This window comes from Lucilia sericata, unplaced genomic scaffold, assembly GCF_015586225.1.
Source record: "Lucilia sericata isolate MDLA Ls3-8-SP2 unplaced genomic scaffold, ASM1558622v1 Contig000118F_arrow, whole genome shotgun sequence".
Taxonomy (NCBI): domain Eukaryota; kingdom Metazoa; phylum Arthropoda; class Insecta; order Diptera; family Calliphoridae; genus Lucilia; species Lucilia sericata.
Window position 1 is genome coordinate 195,241 of NW_023994150.1, and position 23,589 is coordinate 218,829.

The 23,589-nt window shown below is 30.3% G+C and overlaps 6 protein-coding genes across 15 annotated transcripts in view; 2 read left to right on the forward strand and 4 right to left on the reverse strand.

The window, feature by feature from the left end:
• The first annotated feature begins 265 nt into the window (after positions 1-265).
• Positions 266-1,750, forward strand: LOC119600607. The gene is made up of 2 exons (XM_037950984.1): positions 266-987; positions 1,045-1,750. Exons 1-2 carry the CDS (start codon positions 385-387, stop codon positions 1,684-1,686), a joined length of 1,245 nt encoding a protein of 414 aa, XP_037806912.1. The 5' UTR covers positions 266-384; the 3' UTR covers positions 1,687-1,750.
• Positions 1,688-4,274, reverse strand: LOC119600606 (trifunctional enzyme subunit beta, mitochondrial). The gene is made up of 6 exons (XM_037950983.1): positions 4,007-4,274; positions 3,424-3,574; positions 3,143-3,317; positions 2,704-3,079; positions 2,520-2,650; positions 1,688-2,457 (listed from the first exon to the last, which is right to left on the reverse strand). Exons 1-6 carry the CDS (start codon positions 4,065-4,067, stop codon positions 1,954-1,956), a joined length of 1,398 nt encoding a protein of 465 aa, XP_037806911.1. The 5' UTR covers positions 4,068-4,274; the 3' UTR covers positions 1,688-1,953.
• Positions 4,275-5,647: 1,373 nt separating this feature from the next.
• Positions 5,648-6,381, reverse strand: LOC119600657 (ADP-ribosylation factor-like protein 6). Its single transcript, XM_037951050.1, has 3 exons — positions 6,201-6,381; positions 6,007-6,135; positions 5,648-5,937 (listed from the first exon to the last, which is right to left on the reverse strand). The coding sequence occupies exons 1-3, from the start codon at positions 6,379-6,381 to the stop codon at positions 5,648-5,650; spliced, it is 600 nt and encodes a 199-aa protein (XP_037806978.1).
• A 1,699-nt stretch (positions 6,382-8,080) lies between these two features.
• LOC119600641 (5-aminolevulinate synthase, erythroid-specific, mitochondrial) lies at positions 8,081-10,290 on the reverse strand. The gene is made up of 2 exons (XM_037951025.1): positions 8,839-10,290; positions 8,081-8,701 (listed from the first exon to the last, which is right to left on the reverse strand). Exons 1-2 carry the CDS (start codon positions 10,076-10,078, stop codon positions 8,385-8,387), a joined length of 1,557 nt encoding a protein of 518 aa, XP_037806953.1. The 5' UTR covers positions 10,079-10,290; the 3' UTR covers positions 8,081-8,384.
• A 2,499-nt stretch (positions 10,291-12,789) lies between these two features.
• On the reverse strand, positions 12,790-21,906 carry LOC119600661 (calpain-A). Of its 10 annotated transcripts, none has more exons than XM_037951063.1 (12): positions 21,822-21,906; positions 18,109-18,307; positions 18,006-18,029; positions 17,544-17,723; positions 17,161-17,483; positions 16,234-17,098; positions 16,052-16,170; positions 15,725-15,779; positions 15,422-15,566; positions 13,887-14,144; positions 13,304-13,633; positions 12,790-12,928 (listed from the first exon to the last, which is right to left on the reverse strand). In XM_037951063.1, the coding sequence occupies exons 2-12, from the start codon at positions 18,280-18,282 to the stop codon at positions 12,843-12,845; spliced, it is 2,559 nt and encodes an 852-aa protein (XP_037806991.1). In that variant the 5' UTR covers positions 18,283-18,307; positions 21,822-21,906; the 3' UTR covers positions 12,790-12,842. The 10 variants fall into 10 exon arrangements, with proteins under 10 accessions (XP_037806991.1, XP_037806993.1, XP_037806994.1 ...); XM_037951065.1 differs by having other exon boundaries at positions 21,826-21,862; XM_037951066.1 differs by having other exon boundaries at positions 21,833-21,853.
• Positions 13,537-23,589, forward strand: part of LOC119600662 (alpha-catulin) — a 56,600-nt gene continuing 46,547 nt past the window's right edge. The window contains exon 1 of the mRNA XM_037951075.1: positions 13,537-13,656. The gene's annotated coding sequence lies outside the window, so the exon portion shown is untranslated. The remainder of the gene's footprint in view (positions 13,657-23,589) is intronic.

Genomic DNA, 23,589 nt, shown 5'->3' on the forward strand with positions numbered 1-23,589 from the left:
GTTTAAATTTCTGAAATAATATACAACATATCAGTAACGATCATATAAGGAAACTTGAATTAATTTTGTCAACAAGCCAATCCCAAGCTTTGAAATCATGGTAGAAATTGTATATAGTTTGATTCAAACATCAAAGTCGTTGTATAAATATTATTAAAAAATTTTAAACAAACATTTTTTGTTTGAATATGGCGTTAAAATCAATTATATGTCAATTCGAAAATCGATAACCACAATTAATTTAACATACGAGTGGCCCTGTTATTTGAAATGTCAAACTGTAAAATTTTGTAAACAATTGTACCTTGTTATGTCATGAAATTGAAGTGTCCCAAAGTGAGGAGAGTGTAGTTCTATTGGTATTACATTGGGAATTTGTGAACAATGTTTCTTAGATCGAAGGGATTTGTATGTCCAGCATACAGAAATATATCAAAGAGACTTCTATCCAACGAAGTCAGAGAAGTGCTTAATGCACGTTTGGAGCCGCCAACTGGCACCAATGGAAATCAAATGCAACTTGCTGTTGTCACTAAGAATTTAAATGCACTTAACCTCGATTTGTTCGTAAATAGTCTTAGCAATTATGAGGACAGAAGATCCGCCGTTCTGGATTTGTTAGCAAAGTTGCGATCAACGAAATTGGCTAATACTTGTTTGGAATCTACACATTTTGCAGTCGTGAGACATTTGTTGGAAAATTCGAATGTACAAGAATTAGTTCCCATTCTTTTGGATCGCCCTCAGTATGGAATATTTTTAAACAACTTTACCGGTTTTGCGGTAACCCAGACATTGCACGATGAAAAGGAATACATTTTGGGTTTGCCATTGGCCTTAAAGTTAGTGTTATTGGACGAATTGGATAGTGTATTCGTTCAGGCATTTTGCTTAAAATCCTCAATGGAAACTTTAAAAAAAGAACTTTCAAAGGAACAAACTAGCGAAGAGAATGCTCCTAGCCCACCCAAGGGCAAGGTACAAGAGGTAAGCTTCAATGAAATTCACCTGAATCGGATGAAAAATTGTTCTTTTTTTTTCTAGAAAAAAATTCGTGTACATTTTCTGCGTAATGTTGAAGAGGTTGATCAACACAAGGAGATTGGCAAGGCCGTATTAAAAGTTGCTTCTAAAGTTTTAGAGGGCAACACCCAAGATAATGCTAAAATCTTAGGTCTAGTGCTAACAGCAAACTATGCGGAATTAGATAAAACCTTAAGTACGAAAACGATCGAAATAAATGCGGATATAGCTGATATCTGCAAACAACTTCTATCGGCTGCTGGTCAAGCCGATTATGTCAATAAAATTGAACAACTGCAATCTCAAAAGCAGTTTGGAGATTTAGTTGACGGACTTTTGACAGAAGCTGCCACCAAAGAAGCCATCTCTTTGGCTGAGAAACAAAAGAGTTTACTACCCAAATGGCAGGAATTGAGAAATCAGAAAAAATTAGAAATTGAAAAAGAAATATCAGCTAAGGAAAGAATAGAGAATATTGAAAATATAAGAAATGAAATTGCTACGAAAAAAGATTTACTTTGGTTCTTCGACCAAGAGGATAAACTTGACTTGGAAATCTACAATAAGCGTGTCTTCTATCCAAAGAGATGGTTTGGCAAAAAGAAGAAGCCCCGTGTTGTAGATGAAGACTATGTACCACCCCAAATAAGAAAAATAAACTAAATTTTGTTCTCTTAAACATTGTATGTTTGTATTTAAAAATATAAAAGTGTTTTTATTAAATTTTCATACTCGTATTTTAACTTTAGATTTATGTTCGAGTAAAAGCACATAAAATTATAAAGAAATGGCTAAAGGTAGATAAATAGATATAAGATATAAGTGGATGACTCGAAAAAATGCACTTTTTAGCTTAATATCGGCTTAAATGTTAAAAATATTTAAAATTACATGTATAAGAAATGGAGATATAAGGAACCGAATCGAATTTTAGTCAGCTGTTGCTCCGGGATATCTCTCGAGGAGCATAGCAACACCTTGACCGCCAGCGGCACAAGCTGATACAACACCGAATTTGCCATCTTCTCTGACCAGACGGTTGGCAGTGTGCATACACAAACGTACACCAGTAGCAGCGAAAGGATGACCAATGGAGAGAGAACCACCCCATTTGTTGAATTTGTTCATGTCAGGAGCTCCGTATTTTTCACTTAAACCCAAGTAGGTCTTGCACCACCAGTCGGATTCCAAGGCCTTAATGTTTGCCACAATCTGGCCGGCAAAAGCCTCATGAACTTCCCAAGTATCGATATCCTTAAGGCCGAGGTTGGCCTTTTTCAACAACTTAGGAATACCATAAGCAGGACCCAAAAGCAATTGATCGACGGGATCTTGAGAAACAAATGTAAAGTCACGCAAATAAGCCTTAGGCTTCAAGCCCAATTGCTTAGCTTTTTCTTCAGTCATTATGAGGCAGGCAGATGCACCATCGGTCTATAAATACAAAAATTTTAATTCATTTCATTGGACAATTAGTAGTAATGTATTTTACATACAAGAAATGAAGCATTGGCAGCAGTTATGGTGCCATGAGGCTTAACGAAAGCAGGTTTCAATTTACCCAATTGTTCTTTGGATGATACACGAATACCATTATCCTTAGATACCAACTCATCAACACCAGAAACTAAAATTTGATGGGGTTAGTAAGGATTTTACAAATAAAATGTTAATGTTTACCTTTGAATGGAACTAAATCTGTGAAGTAGCCTTTTCCTTGAGCTTCATGAGCCAAAGTGTGAGATCTTAAAGCGTATTCATCCTGCTCTTGACGTGATACATTAAAAGCGGCAGCCAGACGATCAGCAGAATGACCCATGGTTTCTCCAGAAGAAAATTCAGCAACTGCTGGTAGTTCGGGTACCAAGAAATTTGGTCTAAATGTCGAGAGCAAGGCCAAACGTTGACCCAATGTCTTGGCTTTATTGGCCTTCAGCATAAGGGAACGCATTTTGCGTGAAAATCTAATAGGAACATCAGACATGAACTCAACACCACCAGCTACAATAGCATCATAAGTGCCGGTAGCAATTAAACCCATACCTGTGGTAATGGCCTAAAATATTTCAATAAAATAAATAAGAGAAGTGTTGTGTTATATCATCTCCGAAACACTTACAGCATTTGAACTAATGCAAGCCATGGTAACAGTATGGGCAGGAGTTTTGTTACTGAAACCTGCAGCTAAAGCAGCTTCACGAGCAATATTGGAGGTCTTAACTTCTTGGATAACAGTGCCATAAACAATATAGTCAACGAGTGATTTGTCGACTTTGGTTTTGCGTAAAAGGCTCCTAAAAATTTTAACAAATGTCAATGACTATCCGGATTTTGTTGAAAGTCAGTTGTAAATTGGTGGAAATATTGTAATTTTGTCCTGGGTTTTTGTATAATACTTACAAAAGGGAGTGGCGGGCCAATTCATGAGGCATCAATTTGGAATAAGTCGTTCCAGATAATAAAAATGGAGTTCTGACGCCATCAACAAGTACAATATTGTTCTTTTGGCTTGGGGCACTAGCCGTAGGGGTGGAGAAATTGCGCAAAGCTCCTGAGAAAGTTATCAAAATAATTTTTCATTTTTAAAGTTTTTTAATACGTCTACATGCACAGATATGAAAGTATGTCGTCTAATCGTAATCAAGTAGATGATTATGATTGTACTTTCATTCTGTTATTTTAACATATTGTTATTGTCTAGCCGCAATCTTATTTATTTGGACTTTGACCGGTACTAAATACTAAACAACAAAAATGACTAAACTTGATGCTAAATTAATTAACAACAAAAATAAACTATTTTACTGTTATTTTTCTTGTATTTATTATAATTTTAATGCCGATAATTAACTAATTTGTAGTGATTTCGATTTTTCTATAAAATTTATATTATACAAACATATCATATGCACTTAATTATACAATTTTTTTTTAAATTGCATATAAATTTCATAATTTAATTTTTTATTGTTATTTTACTTACCAATGGTGCACAATTTCTTGGCAGAATTTGTAACTGCAAACAATTTGATATTTGCCAACATTTTTGTAAATTTCGTTTTAAAGTTTATTAGTTAAAGTATGAAATGAAAATATATTGTATACCGGGTATATAAAAAATCAAACAAAACTTAAATTTAGTACACGGTACAAAGATCACTGCGATTTGCGAAATGCCTCTGTTTGTTGGTAGATTCCCTACAAGAACAGTGACAGTCATTTGATAGGTCATTTGACTGGCACTACTGATGTATTATTTCTATCACAGCGTAAAGCAAAGTTTCTATCAGTTTCTTAAGGCAAATGGACAAAAGTGATGGAAACATTTGTGTACATGTGATTTTTCTTCTCCCTTGCACTTATGAATTCTATCGACTTTAAAACATATATTTGAGCTCCTCACTCTTTTGTTGTTTACTTACCAAGGATGACATAAATATTAGTCAGGATTGACTGATCATGCTTGATGGATATATCTATCACAGTTAACAAATTAAAAATGATGTATTTATCGGTCATTGTTGACTAATCATATGTGATGAATATATCCGTCAAATGTGACGGCTATACCAATTTATAATAAAACACAATTTATTAATATTTTAAGATATATATTTGTTAATTTTATTAATATAATAAGCATGTACATAAATTAACAATCATTTCACCATTTTACATACCTCGCAGGATCTTAAATCCGCTGATGCTCCTTTTAATTTGTGGAAATAAGTTGTCTGTAAGAAATACATATGAATATCGAAATATAAAAATTAAAAGTAAGTAATCATGTTACCATAGATTGATTAAACTCCGAAGTGTTTATCTTCAGCTCCACTTCCTGCACTATTTTTAAATTCTGTTTATAATAATTCTCTTTATTTTCAATAATTTATACACTTTGTAAATTTTAAAATTTTTCGCTTCTTGATCTTTGGCTTTTACAGAAATAATTAATTTATAACGTCGAAAAATATAACTCTAAAACACAGTAACAGTCAAATGTAGTTGTTTCACTCTTTCATATGCAAATGAAACCCTTTACCACACATTGGGTACATCAACAGTCATTTTACCGGTCATTTGACTGTCATTATTGATGGAATTATCCATTAACTATTTTTTTAGCAATTTTATAAAAAAAAATATTGCAAGAGTGTTAGTGAAATCATTTTGTATGTGTTAGTTTCGGTCATACATTTCTTGTAGGGTTGATACGTCAAAAGAATTTCGAAAACAGCTGATAACGAGTTGTATTTGTCACAAAAAAATAACGAATATTTGCAGGGGAAGTTAGCAATGTAAAGCCACATAAATAAGATGTTGATTTCAGAATTTTGGTCCAAAATATCTTGAAGTAATATGTTAAAATATTTAGTCATGATTCATGAACCTTCTGTTTCTATCGTGTTCTAAACGTCTATGCCATCAATATATTAGATATACAGCGGTGATAGGCTGATACTTTATAAGAAACAATACTATTATTAACAAAATTTTTTCACTAAAACTCAAAATTTTATGTAAATTTTTATTTATTCAAACTAAAACCTCTAAATCTGACTAACACTGGAACAGATAAATATTTTAAATTCGATTAAAACTACTTGCTTAGAAAGAAAATAATCTATTTTCGCTTAGATTTATCTTTTTTGGAATGATGTTTTTGATTTTTTAAACGTATTTGCTGTATCAGCCATTGTACACCTTCATCCAGACCATCTCCAGTTTTAGCACTACTAGAACTGATATGCCATGGTTTATCCATTACAGAGGTTAAATCTAAAGCAGCAGCAATATTGACGCTGGATAAAGAATTTTCACAATCATTTTTATTAGCATAGAATAAAATAGGTATTTGACGATCTACTAAATCAGGGTGTTGTAATAAGATATAAAGCTCCTCTTTAACAACCACTAAAATAAATAAAAATTAATAATGAATTTATTAGATAACTAAAATGATTAGATGATGTATTAACTTACCCATTCTCATGTTATCACTGGAATCAATAACATAAATTATACCCTGACAGTTTTTGAATTGATGCTGCCATAGATTTCTATATTTCCAGGCACCTGACATATCTATTACGGCAAACTGTACCCCATGACCTATGTAGAATATACATAACATTATATTGTGACACATTTTTGTAATATTTAGAAAAATCACTTACTACAAAATTCCTCATTTGTAAAACCTACGGTAGGTACTGATATATACGCATTGGCTTCATTTTTCCTTTTAAAACTGTTAATAATGCTGGATTTTCCACTGTTGTTCAAACCTACCACTAGCACTGTCATTTTTTCTTTATTAATCTTTAGTAAACTTAAAAAATTATCAAACATTCCCATAGTTTGATGTGTTTAAGATTAATTTAGATAAAAAATTGGTTGAGTTTTAAAGCGACGTTTGTAGTTATTACAAAATTAAAAAACAATAAACAATGCCCTTAACTAATGAACCTGTAAAGTTTTTTTTTGTAAGGATTTGTTTTCGTTAGCTTTGCTATGGTAACAGAATATGGACATTTCCATACAATTTTTTAAATCATTTATACCACCCTAATGTAAACAGAAGTATGAACTAGTTTTTTTTAATAAAGCCTAAAACTAGGCAATGAAAACAAAATTTAAAGAAACGAATAAAAAGTTTATTAAAATGATCTATTAACCGATAATGATATTTTGGACTTAGTATTTCTGATGCAATTTGCCATATTATTTATAGTATGGTATTTTGATAGTTGAGAAAAATGAACAGCTTTTTTCGCAAACGTTAATGTAAATAAAAGTTTTGGGTTTGTTATTGTGTTGCAATGACTACCAACCACCAAGTCATGTAAATACCTTGCAACAAGTGAAACTTTTATTGTTATTTGTGTTTTGCTAATAGTTCTACTCTACATTATACATAAAATTTAATGTATCTTAAAAATTTAAGATGTCAATTCAAGGTCTTTTAAAGTGAAAGTCTTTATCATATAAAAAAAACACGCAATGCCAATCCAATACGTTTTATAAAAGCAATTAGTAGTGTAGTTTTTATAAATAGGTATACTATACACAAACTTAATTGCTAATTTGCGTTAAGAGCGTCATTATTAAAATAAATAATATTAATAGTTTCGATAATTCAAATATTGTTTAAATGACTTTGCATAAAAAGTTCTTATCAAAGCTACAATTCTAAAAAGTGTGTTTTTCTCTTCCATATGATGATATTAATTCTGGTTCCGAATTGCCATATTTGTGATCGAGTATTATTGATCACTATTTTTCCATTTGACATTATTTCATACGATGTTTAACAGGAAATCTAATTACATTTTAATATCAATTTCAATATTAAGATACCTAATCTATTAACAAAGTTAAAAAAATGTTTCAAGAATACACTTTTATCAAAGTTTGATCATAAAATCTAAAATAATCTAAAAAATGAAATAAAGCTTTTTGGGTTCTGGCGATCCTGTCACAAGTCTGCAATGAATATATAGATATATTTATATTTTTATTCATATCATTCACACGAGAGAAAATATGAAAAACTAAATAAAGCTAATAATATCTATTATAGATATAACTTTGACGTACATACATACATACATATGCACATACTTATGTCTATATAAATCTTCTTAAAATTTCGCTTTAAAATTTAAAGTGTAATGGAAAATACCGATTATTTTTTATTCTTCAATAAAATGCTAGATGCTAATTTCTGCTTTAAAAAAATGCTTATACATATAAATTTTTTATATATTATGTACTTGAATTCATGTGCTAGCGCTATACACAAATCGTTTTGAATTTTTTTGTTAAACTTGTTTATTCATTATCATAAATGTCGTGTCATCGTTTTCCAACAAAACAAAAAAAGAAAATAAATAAATTTATACATTAACGACACCAATACTTACCTCAGTTACAGAGTCTAAAAGAAATGTATTCTTTATGATTCAAATATGCAAAACGAAAGAAACTTTTTAGATTATACAAATTTATAGTCCTAATGAAAGTAAATTAAGAATGTTTTCTTTTACACGTCTGATTACTGTTAAAATAATTAAAACATCGAAATATATTTTAATCACATGCCACCATACAATTCATTTATTTCGTGAAAATATCAACTAAAAGTTGAAATTAAACAAACGAAAAAAAAAATAAAAATAAAATAACAATTAAAAAGGCCATAAATAACCAGTGGTTATACTAAAAACCATTGAATGTATATGTTCATATATAGCATTTTTTATGTATATAAGTAAATAGATATAGATATATTTTGGTTAAGATAAAAGTAATAAAACACAATTACGAATTTTGTCCATATACATATTATAATAATGGTTTTATATTAAAACATTGACATCATTTTTGGCAACGTAGCCACTACCATTATTGTAAATTTGTTCTTTTTTAAGTTTCATATCTAACATCTTCCATACTTCCTTCAAATCGTTGACAAGTTGATTCATCATTTCGACATTGTGGAATGGCGTTGGGGCCAAGCGCAATTTCTCTTCGCCACGTGCAACAGTTGGATAATTTATAGCCTGGATATAGTGACCGAATTTGAACATAAGCAGGTCAGAGATTTTAGAACTCTTAAGGGGATCTCCTATGCGAATAGGAATAATATGACTGGGCGTATCTTCAACGGGGAAACCTAATGTTAGAAATTGCATAAAGGAAAAAAAACAAATACATATGTAAATACAATTGATTGGTGTTAAATAATAACAAAAAATCGTGCCAAGTTTTCTTAGCTGTTTTCTCTTTAATTTGAACATATTTTTAACCTACCTTCAGCACGTAAAAGATTACGCAAGTAGTTGACATTTCTTCTATGAAGTGCCCTCAATTCGCGACCTTCCTCAGAGGCTAAAATATCAACGGCCTGAAGAGCTCCACGGCAGACAGTAGGAGGCAGGGAAGTAGTAAAAATGAATCCGGCGGCATAGGAACGTATCATATCAACTAAATTGTGAGAACCTGCAATGTAGCCACCAATGTTACCGAACGCTTTACCAAGTGTTCCAGATATGATGTCCATTTTGTGCATAACATCATCTCGTTCGCCTATTCCCGCACCATGATCTCCATAAAGACCAACCGCATGAACTTCGTCCACAAAGGTAATGGCTCCGTATTCATGAGCAATATCACACATTTCTTCTAGAGGGCAAATGTCCCCGGTCATGGAATGTACTGTTTCGAATGCAACTATCTTGGGGATTTTCTTGTCCAATTTTTCCAACATACTCTCCAGATGATCTACATCATTGTGGCGGAAAATATGCTTGGGTACACCACTATTTCGTATGCCTTGTATCATCGAAGCATGATTTCCAGCATCAGAAAATATGTGGCAGTCAGGTAACAGTTTAGCTAAAGTAAATAAAGTCGAATCGTTGGCCACAAAACAGGAGGTAAATAGGAGGGCAGCTTCCTTTTCATGAAGCTTGGCTAGTCGAGCTTCCAACATCTCATGGTACAATGAGTTGCCAGAGATGTTACGAGTGCCACCTGCTCCGGAACCATGGCATTCCAAGGCATCAGCTACGGCCTGTTTCACCCTTGGATGCGCCGACATACCCAAGTAATCATTAGAACACCATACGGTAATGGGACGCTCTTCTCTAGTTGAGTACTCCATGGCATGAGGAAACAGACCAGAGCCAGCCAAACGATTAACCTTCTTGAAAACACGATACGAATGATCTTGTTTCTTTTTCATGATTTGCTCATGAAAGAAGTTGTCATAAGCGAATTGGTCAGTTGTTGCATTTGCTGACTTTGGCACAGCAACTGGCACTTCCTCCTTCTTGGTTGGCAAAACCACCTCCTCCTCATTATGAGCATTCACATTCGAAGTCACATAGTTTCGGGTCGAGTTGACATCAAACTGAGCCACCTCGTTAGACAAAATAGCTTGACCATTATTCCGCAACACAGGGCAATAACGACTATAGACTTGCATCAGATTCTCCGAGTAATTACGTACAAAATTAGCACTCAATCGATTTAGGAATGGGCAAGGCATATTGTTTTCTTCTTTTTATTGTTATTTTATTATGGAAAAATCCTTTTTAAATTTTCAACACGTCACTTTGATTTAGAGAAAATTGCGTAATGCACACTTTGTATTTTCTATCTTTTGTAAATATAATAATATTAAAACAGATACACTTTTTTTGTTCCAATCAACAACCGCTACTGCAAGTGTGCTGATAGCCGAACGAAATGAAAGAAACTAATGAAAAATTTGGGGGGCTGCGCCAGTGTATATTCAATAACAGTGATGGAAGTGTTGAGACGATAGTACATTTTTGTTGGTACTTTTCATTTAAAAGTACTAAAAAGATATATGTACATATATTTTATATATTTTCAAATTTCTAAAAAACTTCGATTGTACCAAGAAAAGAAGACCAATATTTTCTCAGTTCTAATGCTAAGCAACTATTAATGTACATAAACTTGAAATACTTAAAAAATACCCGAGATTTGTAAAATCCCTCTGAAAAATCCCACACTAGTTTATAAAATAAGTATAAAAAAATCCCCCAGTTTTCAGCTATTTAACTGATAAAACATGCATCAACATTTTGTTGTTTTTATATACAGTGCAATTTAAATTTACTGGGTTTTTTAATTTTAAGCAAAAATTATATTTATTATCAGATGGTAAAATTTGTAATCTATGTATGTATATGAATTTTGACTTACCAACACAGGAGTTTGACATTTATTTGCAAATAAAATTTTACAATCAGCTGTGAAATTTATAAAAATGTTACAATTTATGTGGGACCACCATGTAAATAGAATAACATCACTATGTTCACTCTGTCTGGCAATATTTTATACCATAATAGAAAAATAGAAGGTAGTGTCAATCTCTCTTTATTTTTTTAAATTCTACATCTGACATGCTTAAGGATTATGAAGTTTTCATAGAAATCGTTTTACCATATTAATTTGAAAAACTCCAGTTTTCTTTGAAGTTTGTATAAAAATTAAACAAAATTGAATAAATTTAACAAAATATTTGCATTTAAATTGAATTCAATGGTAAGATTAATAACATATTTAATATTAAATAGAAACTAATTATTTAAACAATTTAAACAGGAAAATATATTGAAAACTTGCAAGAAGATTTGCTAAAAGAGCTGGTGATGAGTTTGCTTTATATAAAAAACAATGCAATATCCACATTGTTAAAACGAAACTTGTCAAAGTGCAAATGTTTCCAGCATTACCTTCTTCTGTCTGGTCGACAAACGGATTGAATTTCCACGCAAACTAGACTATTCAAAACACAGAATAGACTAAAATTCAGCCTTTAGTACAGACTATATCCTGAATACAGACAAGACTATTGTCCAGACTACAGACAAAACATTAGTCCGGACTATGCTATAGTGCAGACTTAGACTAAAATATAGTCCAAATTATAAACTTGACCAGCCTATAGAATAAACTATAGTCCAGACTACAGGCTAAACTTTAGTTCAGTCTATGCACTAAGCTATAGTACAGACTGCAGACTAGACTATAGTCCAGACTATAGACTAAACTATAGTCTACTTTTGCATCAATATAAATATTTAAGACAAACTTTGATGGACCTGAAAGCTTTTAGTGTTACGAACCTCAAATTTTGCCAGAACTACATTGGCATCTAGTTGAATAATTGGAACAAATGGATAGTCATATATAGAAAAGTGTGATTTCATTATTCGTTTATAGCAGAAAATTATAGCCGTAGTTTAGTCAATAGTCAAGTCTATAGTTTAGGGTTTATTCTAGTCTATAGGTTGGACTATAGTCAAAACTACAGTCCATATATGAATATAATAAACTCATTATTGTAATAAAAATAAATTGAAAAATGTCTTATTTAAATCAGTGTGTTTTCGTTATCAGTACGTCGCAAAAATTAATAATAGAATAAATCTAATAATAAATTACAAATTCTTCACTAAAAATTCCTAGGAACTTAGCATAATTTTTTAAAATATGGCAACGCTTTATTCAGTTTTAATAAAAAAGGAAACTTCAAAAAACCTTATTAAAAATTAAAATTTTTGATTGACACTACCTTCTTTATTTTTATCATGTTTTATACTATTTGGTAACTCAGGGATGGAAAACTAATTCTTTATAAAGTTCTCATTAAGAGAAATAATAATAATAATAATAATAATAAAGAGAAATATATAATAAAGTTAATATTTCAATCAAGTAAAATTTATTGTATTTAAAAAAAAAAACTTTAAAATAAAATTTCAATCAGAAATAATTACGATGATGAAAAAAAAAGTGTAGATTTTAATATTTATTTATTTATTTAACGAATTATTTAAAAAAAATATGCTTAATATGTTTATTAAATAATTATGTATATACATTTGATTGATTTATGGACGACATTTTTGCATTAGTTCTCAATAAAGTGGCATCACTATTATCAGTGTTAACTGTAAATTGTTTTTAGGATAATGCAGTGCCTGTTCTATAATTATGTATATGTGTGTGTGTAAGTGCATGTTGCGTGTGTTTTTTATTTTGTGCGGCAAAAATTAAAGCCTAAAAATTTGTTAAGAAAAGCTTCCTTTTGTTTTGTGTTTATATATTTATATAAAATAGTGTTTTATAGTAGTTTTTGCCAATCAGTTTATAACATGAATACAAATTTTAATAACATTTATAATTGTGTACGTTAGAGAATACGAGTAAAAGAAAATATTTCGAGTAAAATAATAAATACAGTAATAGTTTATTAAGTCGTTGCTTGAAAATTATGAGTAAATTGTACTTTCGATCCATTCATCCATAGTAAAGGTAGCGGTTCCGGTATGCTCCGTATCCTTGTCATTAAAAATGTCTAAAAAGGAGGCAGATAAGAAAAGGTATTGATATTAATGAAAACTTTAACAAAAATATAAAATCATTTTATCTAGTGTACGGACGCCATTAAAAATGGCGTTGATTTTTTTTATTAAAAAGTGAATTGTTGTTGGATTTGTGGTTTTAGATAACAAGTTTCTTTTTGGTAAATAAACAGCTAAACACAAAACATACATTTTAGAGTATGTATGCTAGATTTAATCAGATAACATGTGGTTAATGCAAATACAATATTCGGAATCACAGTGGACCATATGGTCTCCAAGTGGAGAGTACACATCCCTTCTAAACTAAACTAAGCTTCATAATATCTATTTTAGTACACATATCAATAATTTTCTTTAATACTTACCCATATATGTTTTAATTTTAACAGCACACATAAGGAAATCATCAAATGCAATTTTTCCATCTCGAGTACCATAACGATGTGCCAAGGCATTTAAAATGTGATTGTTAAGATGATAACCGGCTGAATTTAAGGCAGCACGTAATTGAAAACCATCAATGCGTCCAGTTTGATAGACATCGTATACTTTAAATACCGCCTTCCATTTGGCAATATCTGTTAAAAGAGCCTCGAATTCTTCGAAACCCAGTTTACCCGACTTGTCCGCATCCAACATAGCTACCATGGCACGACATACATCTTTGGAGAAACCCTCAGGACTAGCCATCATCACTGCAACAAGATTAATAAATGGGGTAAGTGGTGCATTCAATATTTTCATAGCTATTTCAATAATTTAAAGATATTTATCCTGGCTTCAAAACAAAATGGTTTTTGTCATTTTGATAAACTCAAAATCTTAATTGGATTCAAGTTAAATGTATGAAACAATATAAGCCAACACCATAATTTAGGAGGAAAGTATTCAATTATAAAATATATATAATAATATGCATCTGTTTTCTAAAAGTACGAAGTAGCTCACCGGTGTTATTGGGGTCGTCAGTGGCATTATGATCCACCAGACGTTGAGTAGTATTATTTTGCTCATCAAGTCCAAGCATTTCGTCAATATTGTTTTTATTACAAAGTCCACATAGCAACGAAATGATGGTATTCACAATATTATTACCATCAAGTTCGGTAGTATTATTATTGTTTGGTCCCTCACCATTTTCCTTGGACAAAGGCGCATAGTTTTCTCTAACATTTTGTGCAGTAAAATCTGACGACTTGGGCAAATCTATATGTATATGTATGTATTTATATATATATATAATTTTAATATTGGATTATGTGAAAGAATTGGCAAAAAACAAAAAAGTTGATTGATTTTATTTACTATAAAATTATTTAAATACTACTTTTAAATCAGAGGTAACAAAAACTTAAAACAAACGATAATTATTAAAACTAAAACAAAATAATTTTATTTAATTAAACATGCAAAAATCAAACCAAGCTACTGGGGGTGTGGGGGAGCATAAAGGGGGTATTGTGAGATAAATGATTGATTCACTAATTATAAATACAAGTTATTGCAAAGGTTTATGCATTAAAATTTTGTATATGAGAGTGAGTCATGATAACATGATTGTGTTTAAGAGAAAAATAAGATTTATAAAAACCCAAATATAAAAGTATTTATGCAAAGTTATAAACAATAAAATGCCACTACTATTCTACTAACGCCGGTTCTACTCTACTAGCTAAGTGCTAATAATAAAATGAATTGAATGTGGAAAGTACTTATTTTCAAATGATTGAAAAGGTAAAAAAGCAATTACAGCTTATTATATATTTAATTGTATTTAAAGTATCACGTTTTACCAAGGAAAATATGAGATTTTTTAACGACATACCCCAATTTGTTAGATATAACTGTTTTGTTCTGGGTATTTTTGTCTTTAAGGATTTTGTCTTTGGTTTTTTGTATCGTTTACAGGTTTCGTAATGTTTTTAATTTATGTCTAAAATGTAGAACCGTTTTTTTTTACTATTTTACTGTTCATAACTGCATAAATATTTATTTGTTTAAAATATTATTATCCAATTCACAACTGGTGGCTGTGTGGGGTTGTTTTTTTTTTTTTATATAGTTATAACTTTTTCACACTATGGGCTCTTGAGCAAAGCTTATATTTATTCGATTCTCTCAGAAAAATATGTTTGTTTCCCAAATTTTTTAAACTGGTGATTTTGGCAAAAATTTTAATTTATCACAAATAACAAATACTCTCTTGTTTTCTATTAAATATTCAAATCACAGAAAAAGTAATTTGTTTATTGTGTTTTTGCAAAAGTTTGCAAGGCTGCTAATTTGCATAATTATGTGTTAAACGATTTTTTTGGCGTTATAACAGAACCAGTTTCAGTTATGAATTGGACATATTTATGCTTTTGTAATGATACTAAAAAAATAACAAAAACGAAACGTAAACGTATTTAACTTCCTTCTCATATGTATGCAAAGTAATAGTTATTACATACATATTTTTGAAGAACGCACGATACACTTACCATCACGTAGAGAATGATCCAAAATACGTTTCAATTCCATCCAGTCAACTTCCATATCGGCACCAGCAACACTATTGAAAAGTCGTTGTAAGGCATCTCTCTGGGGATCAACAGGTTTCACTGGTGAAGGCATACTAGGATAAAGCTATAATATACAATTTGTTAATTAAAAATAATTGAAAACAAAATAAATCTATAAAACACTTAGAGAATTTCTTATATCTGCCTGAATCTACAAGAATCATGCATTATTAATTAAATAACTACAAACTTATAATCATAACATATAACTGTACTACTTACTGGTGGTTTGACATCGTTGTCAGCATCTCCATAACCCACATGATCATCGTTTTCTCTAAAATAATTTCAAATCAATTAATACCAACAATATGTCTATTAAAGCTATAAAAACTCAATAAATAAGGACGATAACAACTACAAAATTGCATTCCCATAAAATAATAATAAAAAAATACATAATTTTGTTAATACCAAAACATGTTATTTAATAGAATAAAATAAAAGTGTAACAAATATTACAGTAATTAATGCATAATAATTAATATACATATGTACATTTATAAAAACTACAAACAAAGCAAAAGATTTTGCAACTAAGATACATACTCCATGTTATTTTGAGTTTCAGAGAAGACACGAATAATAAATTCTCCTTCTTCGTTAGGATCGAAGGTGGAGGGTACAATTAAATAATGACCAGGGGGTAATCTAAAACGAGCTGTAACCTATAACAAAGTAAAATAATAAAAAAAAATGTTTTATGCAATTTAAAAACATTTTCTATTTACCTCTCGGGTATTAATGAAATGAGGTGAACGTGCCACGGAAGCTTTGTATTTGAAGAAACTCAAGCCCTGGGGACGGACTTGTAAATCGCGTTCATTTAGATGATAAATAGCAAAACCTATAGTTAAACACTCCATACCCAAGTTACGTTTGGAACGACGATTCTTTTGCATTAAGGCTACAATAACAGTACATTTGCCATCATCATCTTCCTCATCGGGATCTTCCAGTGAGATAACATATTGAGGATTGTGCCAGAATGTATCAAGGAAATTACGACAACCACCCGCTGTAACACCTGCTGTCCATTCACCCTCGAACATAGACATTTCCCACTTGCGTTTACCATCGTTCTGTTGGGTTTCCGTTAGAGAATCAGGAGACAAATTGCAAATTTCGACACGTTCAAAGTGATTCAAGAAATCTTGGAAAGACATCCAAAATTCACCATCACGATCGAAATTCAAACCAATTTCATGTTTTTGATCATCAGGTATATAACGCCATTCAGGGGAACTATCACTCCAGGGGCCATTCCACTCTGCCTCATTACCCCAAGGATTACGTAGACGTATCATGGGTATCTTGCCCTGGCGATTTGGTGTCACTATATCAATCATGCACACTTTGGTAATGGAGTAGGCATGTCCTCGTATAAGACCTTCTGGTGTTTCAGCTTCTAAAACATTGGGATCGGCTTCTAGAGAACAACCCATCATAGAATTACGTTCAGCCGCTTTGGCGAGAATGTTGAAGAGATTGGAGGGAGCTTCTTTCAAATCATACCATTCAGTAACACCACCTGTAAAATCTTCCATAGCTTCACAAGTTGAACCTCCCTTAAGGGCTTCATAAGAACCGTGTAATCTTTATAACAAAATAAAATATCAATATGAATGTTTACCAGATAAACGAGATATTGATCTTACTTGGCATAAGCTTTCTCCAGCAAGGCACTCCAGAATTCATTTTTCTCTGCTGAATGCATATACATTAATTCACCTCTATATGTAGGCAGTCTATCGTCTATGACTACATCAATCCATTTGCCATATTGCCAAAAGCAAAAGTGAAAAACGCCGGCATAACTTTCATCAAAACTTTGATCTGGTGGCACAACGCGGAAGAAGAGATTCGAATCCTGAGTTAAATTTGCGGTAGCAGCCAAAAGCCAACAATCGCCTAATTCTCCCTGTTGCACATCAAATCTAGAATAGCCTTCTACGAAGAATTGTGGATCATCGACAATTTCCTAAAAGAAAATTTAAAGTCATTAAATAATTTAAAATGTTTAGAAATGTTTAGCACTTACATGAGGTCTTAACCACTCAATATGTCGATCTGGACGCCGGGAAAACATTAGAGATTCATTGCTAGCCGTGAATAGAGGATCTTCAAATAAGGAACCATTTTCTAAACATTGACGACGTATTGTTTCAAAATCCTGAACTTCAGTTTGTGGCCTATAACTACCCAAGGGTCTTTCACCAAGCTGTAAGATTTAAGGGATTTTTTTTTAGACATTTATACTTAAATATTCTCTTTGTTTTAGTACTAGTTCGATTAAAAGGTTTCAAAAAATACAACAAATGTCATTACTAGTACTTAAAACAAATTTCATTAAATTAGTCATGTTGCGAACATAATAATTATGTCCTTCATCATAGTTGTTACCTCACTAATCAATAATGTAGGAATTACAATTAGATGTCCATGATAAAAAGTGTTTTAGATTTATATGTAAATATTAGTTAAATGAGTTTTAGTTACATACCACCAATCGTTTACGTTTTGAAATCTTTAAAATTTTATTAGAATGAGTGGGAGGAGGATGAATTAATATTATTGATAAAATAGTTGAACACACTATAACTTACCACTCTCATATTTTTAATACTGGGTAAGATTCTCTTAGTTTCGGCCTCTTTCTTTATAAAAATTTCATTTATAACCGAACCCATAACTTCTTTGGCAGCACCCATGGCTGCATCACCGGCCGCATTGAGGAACTCTTTGCCGGCTTGTCTAAAAAACCCTTTAATTTCATCCATTTTGTTTAGGGTTTATGAAGTAATTCTAAAATTATAAATTTTAAATTATATTTATTATGTTTGGGGCTAACTAAAGAGCTGTTAATTTGTTTTAAGGTGTAAATTTCCATAAGGGGAGATTAGCTGTATGCTAGTTAGCAGTTATTATTCAAATTTCAAACATATAGTGTTGAATTAAAGTCATAAGTTATTATGTTTGTTTGCTGATGATGAAAGTTCTTTGCGTGAGAAATTTTCATTTAAAATTGAAACTTAATTCGTTAGCTACTACTGTCAGTCATCATTAATTGTCCTTGGTTTTTAAAATAAATTTTTTATGGTTGGGTCTAAGATAAATTTGTACAATTTAAGTTTCTTCAAGGGGTTGCTTCTATTATCCCATTGTTGTCTGACACTTTAATTTCAATTACAATGAATGGATCTTTTGTTATAGGTTGATTCTAATATCTAAAACAAGTGGAGTAAGAAACGTTTTATTTAAACTTTGGTTCCAGTTAGAAACTTAATATATTTTTTATTTTTTGGTTTTTAATACTTTTTTTTGTAATTTGTGATTGTGTGATTTCCGTTTTGTTAATTATTTCTGAAAAGTTTATTCGTAAATAAACACTATGAGTTATTGTTATCAAAACATAGATTTTAAATTAAGTATAGGATTTGTTAAACATGTCTGCTTGAAGGGTTTTTAAAAATGGTCTTAAAAAATAATTGTTTTGTTGACATTTAACTAAACAAAATATTTTGTTTATTTATTTGTTCCTTATTTATACTTTAAGCGTTTTTTGCTCTTAATATTTCCATTTTTATTATATGAATTATATGATTTCTTGTTGAAAATTTAATTAAAAAACAAAATTTTCATTAAATTTTACAAAAGAAAGCTGAATCTAATAAACAAGTTTTTTGTGGAAAATTGTATTTTTCATCGAATAAATGATGAGTGTCCTAATGAAATAATAGAATATTGAAATTAAATTAATAAAATTCCCAAGTTGTGGTTAAAAAAGCCGTAGGAAGTTATTTATTAATTCTTTCATTCATCATTATTTTACAAATTTATGCAAACTCATGATTATATAGATTAAAGACTTTTAATTGCTTTCATTTCTTTCTTTGTTAGATATGAGTGTATCTGCTTAAAACTTTTCTCTTTTTTTTTTTCTTTAAAAGTTATTATTGATTTGTAGCTAAAGATTTGCAATTGAAAAACTTACAATGTATTTAATATAAGGTTTAATTTGTGTTAAAAATTTTACTAATTAAGTTATTTTAATTATCGTATATAAAACAAGATTTATATAGAATTGTTGTTGTTTTTAAAACATAAATTGTTTAAAACTAAAAGTAAATATTTAGAAATGTATATGAATCATTGTCTTTATAGCGTGCAGTATACAGTGGTGGCGAGGAATTGAGGTACTTTTGTTTTAGTTTTTATTTTTTTGGCAGCATTCTTTGATTTTTAACCCAGTCTAGAGGACTGAGCAGCTCTAAATCCAAATTCAAATCAGTTCAAAATATGGCGTAATAAATATACAAAAATACCGTTTTTGACCATATTTGAGATGATATAACAGCGCGAAAACCTCTCTGCCTATAAATTCAGTTATTTCGTCTGTAAGTCCATTATATCGATTGAAAGTTTTTACTATTGGAATATGTCATTAAAAAAACCCCGTTTTTGGTCATATTTGAGGCGATATAACAGCGAAAAGATATCTCTGTTTATAAATTCCGTTATTCCGTCTGAAAGTCCATTCTATCGACTTTAAAAAAAAGGTTATGACCTGATGGGAAGTGTCGTCTCCCTATATAAAATATATGGAAAAATTGGTTATACTTTCAACGCTCTATATACCGGCTTTCAGAATTTCTCGAATGAGATTTTATTAAATATTCACAATATTTTTCTTAAAAAAAAGTGACCACCACTGTATACATGAATTCATGACGCATTTTCTTATTGAAAATATATTTCGTATACAATATTGAGAGTTCATTTTTTTTCGGTTCTTTATAAAAGCCTTCAAAGTGTTTTTCCCCCAATGAATCTTTTTTTTTTTTTTTTTTTTTTTTGTTTGTTTGCTTTAAAGAAAAGAGTTGTTGCCCAATTTTGAGAGAAATTTTATTACTGTTTTCAACATTAGAAATATTTTATTTGGAACACATTTTGCTTATAACAAAGAAGACTTGTCATCTAAATAATATTTTTTCTTAAAACATATTTATTTATAAAATTGAAATTTAGACTTTTTAAACTAAAAAGTACTTAATATTGTACAATTTATAACAGCACTATTTTCTCATATAACTTTTCAATTTCGTTTCATTATTAAAAAAATGATAACAGAAATATTTTATATACTCAATAATAAATACTATTTTGTTTACGTTTTCATTCTTAAATGGTTGTTTTATATACTGACACCGCTCTAAACAATAATAATCTCTTTGTATTATTAACTCTTTAAACATAAACAATTTATAAAATTTATTAATTAACTATACCCGGTACTTAAAAGATGAATAATACTAAAACTCAATACGTACGAGAGTATTACCTGAAAACTTAAATTAAACCTTGAGGAGTGGCTACACGAACATTTTTTTTAGACTTATGAAAACCATTTAATTTAAAAATGACATGTTATGTTTGTCAGAAAGACATACAGACAGACGTACTCTTGCTAATATTCATATTCATTCATATATATTATACTAATGTTGAATATGAATTTTTGTCAGTCCAGTCAGTAAATGTCGCTAAATAGAGCAAGCTATTTAAAGAGAAATCGTTTTTCCATTTAAGGGGCTAATCAAGAAGAAACTACAACTTTCTGTTTGTTTGTTGTTTTAATTTGTACCCTACATATGTAGTACCGAACGGAAACTACATATGTTTTGTATTAAATGTTTGTGTTTTGGAACAAATCTATTATTGGAAATCTGTATTTAACAAACAGGTACATAGTTTATACATCCATACATATGTATTCGAGACTAATTTATTTGTATAAATTAATATAAAATTCCATCCATATGGACTGTATGTTATTGTTGTTGTTAGTTTTCTAAACTATGTGTTTTTTGTTGCCAGTAGATAAAAATTGCAATAATTGCTTATGAATAAGCACCGACAAATAACTTTGTTATTATTAATATTAAACAATTGTACACAGTAGCAATTTAATGTTTATAGATTTATATAAATGTTTGTATATATTTTTTTATACATATGTATATATGTATATTTGTTTAAATCAAGGGATTTGGGTGCGTATTTTATATTATAATTATATTAATACACTTTATTTGATGACATCATCTGTTTTGTTATATTTTTTCATAAAATTAATAAATTTTAAAGTGTTGCTTCAACAATTACTCTTTTTTGTTAGGAAAGTAATATAATTTCACCGCTTTTATAAGTTCACCAGTCTACTTTTTATAAAAAAAATCACAAGTTTGATATTAAGAAATAAATAATATAGCCCACAGAAACACACACAGACAGTCACAGAAACAAATACAAAACGCACCTACAACGTACAGCAGAATTTGCTTTCAACAACCGTTTCACAACAAATTTTATAAATGACTACTGGCTCTCTGCTTGAAAGTGTGATTTTATCGTATTTATTATTATTTCTAATGATGTTTTAACATCACTAGCAGGGTTGAAAAATTTCGTATTTGTGTACAAATAGTACGTATTAAACATCACTGTTAACAAACAGTGTTGCACAGATTTCAATTTTAAAAACTAAATTTTTAAGTTAAATTAGATTTTTTTTTTGAAATATCGAAAATAACGATTGTTATATGTACAGCGAAATCAAAAGATTATCGTCTCATTCTTATATTTGTTAAAGAGAGAAAATCTAAGAATGACCAATATATTAGAACTTTAAAGTAGAGGAAGGTCAAGTACTCTCTTATGAGCTCTTATGCTTTTATAGGTACTTAATCTCACTCAGAAAGTAATAATTCAACTTATTTTAATAAAAGCTTTTTACGTAGGGAAGTAAAAAGATGAAAAGCTTCTGCGTTCTCGAATGGCCAATATACTAGAACTTTATAGTTATGCCAAGAGCTCTCTTATGAACTTTCTCTTTGCTCAATCGAAGCTCATTTGTCACAGTCTTCCAAGGGAGCTCAAAAAATGAGACAATTCTTATATGGCAAACGTAAATAAAAAAGAGTCTTTTTATTCTGTGGTACCTTCAAAACAGGTATCGGCTGAAAGTACAAATGATCTGTTTGAGTTTACGTTGGTGTTAAACAACAAAGCTCATGAGATAGCCTCCTAAAACATTAAAAAACATGTTTTTTTAATGTATTTATTTATGTATTTCGATTACGGTTTACACATTCAGTTACGAAACGAAATTGTAAGAAAAAGAAGAAGACATTCCATTTGGTTTCAATGCTTTACATTTGCGTTACGATCGTAGGTATGCTTTTATAACCGATTCGAATAGAAATTCATTTTGGATCGATTTAATTTCGAATCCCATAAAGATTAGCGGACTTTTACTTTTAAGCTTAGGGAAACATCTGATGAAGAGTCAAATATCCGAAATAATTTTCAAACTTAAGGGATTCATTGCTATATTACATTAGTTAAGTTTAGAAATGTCTATACTTACCAATGATATATTCGTTCGGGTATTCCAAAAGCCCATTGTGGTTCAATTTTAATAGAAATTTGAAAGTTATGAAAGTCATATATAGTTATATTCTAATTTACTGCCCCATTATATGGTAAGAGCTCTTATTGAGAAGTTATCGATTATCATTCCTGATGTCATCCTTTCTAAACCAATTCTGCGTGTCTTGGACACTGCAATATGCTATGAATGAAGATTTTCGAAGATCAATCTATCGATATGAAGATTTTCGAAGATCAATCTATCGATAATGACGGATCGAGGTTTTTGCCCCATCACCTGATAAGAAAGAACACTTTCTTCTGCAATATCATTACGCTATTGTTAACATTTCCACTAAATCTCCTAAAAGGTTTCCTGCAGTCTTCCGCTGCAGTTGTTCCTGATCGCAGGTACCATTTCAGATCCATAACTGAAAATAATTTTTCAGAATTATCTTAAAAATATTCGATAAATAGCTGAAAAGGGACCAAAGTTTGATCGAAAATTGAAATTAAGAGTCTAAATGGTAAAATATATCTGAAAATTTTAAATTATTTTGACGCTTTAAACTGGGAAATTTTCCGAACATTTTGACTCTGAACTAAAGTTGCAAAACGTATGAGTTATATTTAATGCATAATACTCATACGTCAAA

Excerpts from the sequence above, each read along its gene's own strand:
- LOC119600607 (XM_037950984.1), top strand. The coding sequence starts at position 385 with ATGTTTCTTAGATCGAAGGGATTTGTATGTCCAGCATACAGAAATATA. Across the intron at positions 988-1,044 it reads CCAAGGGCAAGGTACAAGAG|AAAAAAATTCGTGTACATTT; the intron begins GTAAGCTTCAAT and ends TTTTTTTTCTAG.
- LOC119600606 (XM_037950983.1), bottom strand. The coding sequence starts at position 4,067 with ATGTTGGCAAATATCAAATTGTTTGCAGTTACAAATTCTGCCAAGAAA. Across the intron at positions 3,318-3,423 it reads TTGGCCCGCCACTCCCTTTT|GAGCCTTTTACGCAAAACCA; the intron begins GTAAGTATTATA and ends TAAAATTTTTAG. Across the intron at positions 2,651-2,703 it reads AGATTTAGTTCCATTCAAAG|TTTCTGGTGTTGATGAGTTG; the intron begins GTAAACATTAAC and ends ATCAAATTTTAG.
- LOC119600657 (XM_037951050.1), bottom strand. The coding sequence starts at position 6,381 with ATGGGAATGTTTGATAATTTTTTAAGTTTACTAAAGATTAATAAAGAA. Across the intron at positions 6,136-6,200 it reads TACAAATGAGGAATTTTGTA|GTCATGGGGTACAGTTTGCC; the intron begins GTAAGTGATTTT and ends TATTCTACATAG. Across the intron at positions 5,938-6,006 it reads CAGTGATAACATGAGAATGG|TGGTTGTTAAAGAGGAGCTT; the intron begins GTAAGTTAATAC and ends TATTTATTTTAG.
- LOC119600641 (XM_037951025.1), bottom strand. The coding sequence starts at position 10,078 with ATGCCTTGCCCATTCCTAAATCGATTGAGTGCTAATTTTGTACGTAAT. Across the intron at positions 8,702-8,838 it reads TAATCTTTTACGTGCTGAAG|GTTTCCCCGTTGAAGATACG; the intron begins GTAGGTTAAAAA and ends TTCTAACATTAG.
- LOC119600661 (XM_037951063.1), bottom strand. The coding sequence starts at position 18,282 with ATGGATGAAATTAAAGGGTTTTTTAGACAAGCCGGCAAAGAGTTCCTC. Across the intron at positions 15,780-16,051 it reads GAAACTCAAAATAACATGGA|AGAAAACGATGATCATGTGG; the intron begins GTATGTATCTTA and ends AAATTATTTTAG. Across the intron at positions 14,145-15,421 it reads GGATCATTCTCTACGTGATG|ATTTGCCCAAGTCGTCAGAT; the intron begins GTAAGTGTATCG and ends ATATACATATAG.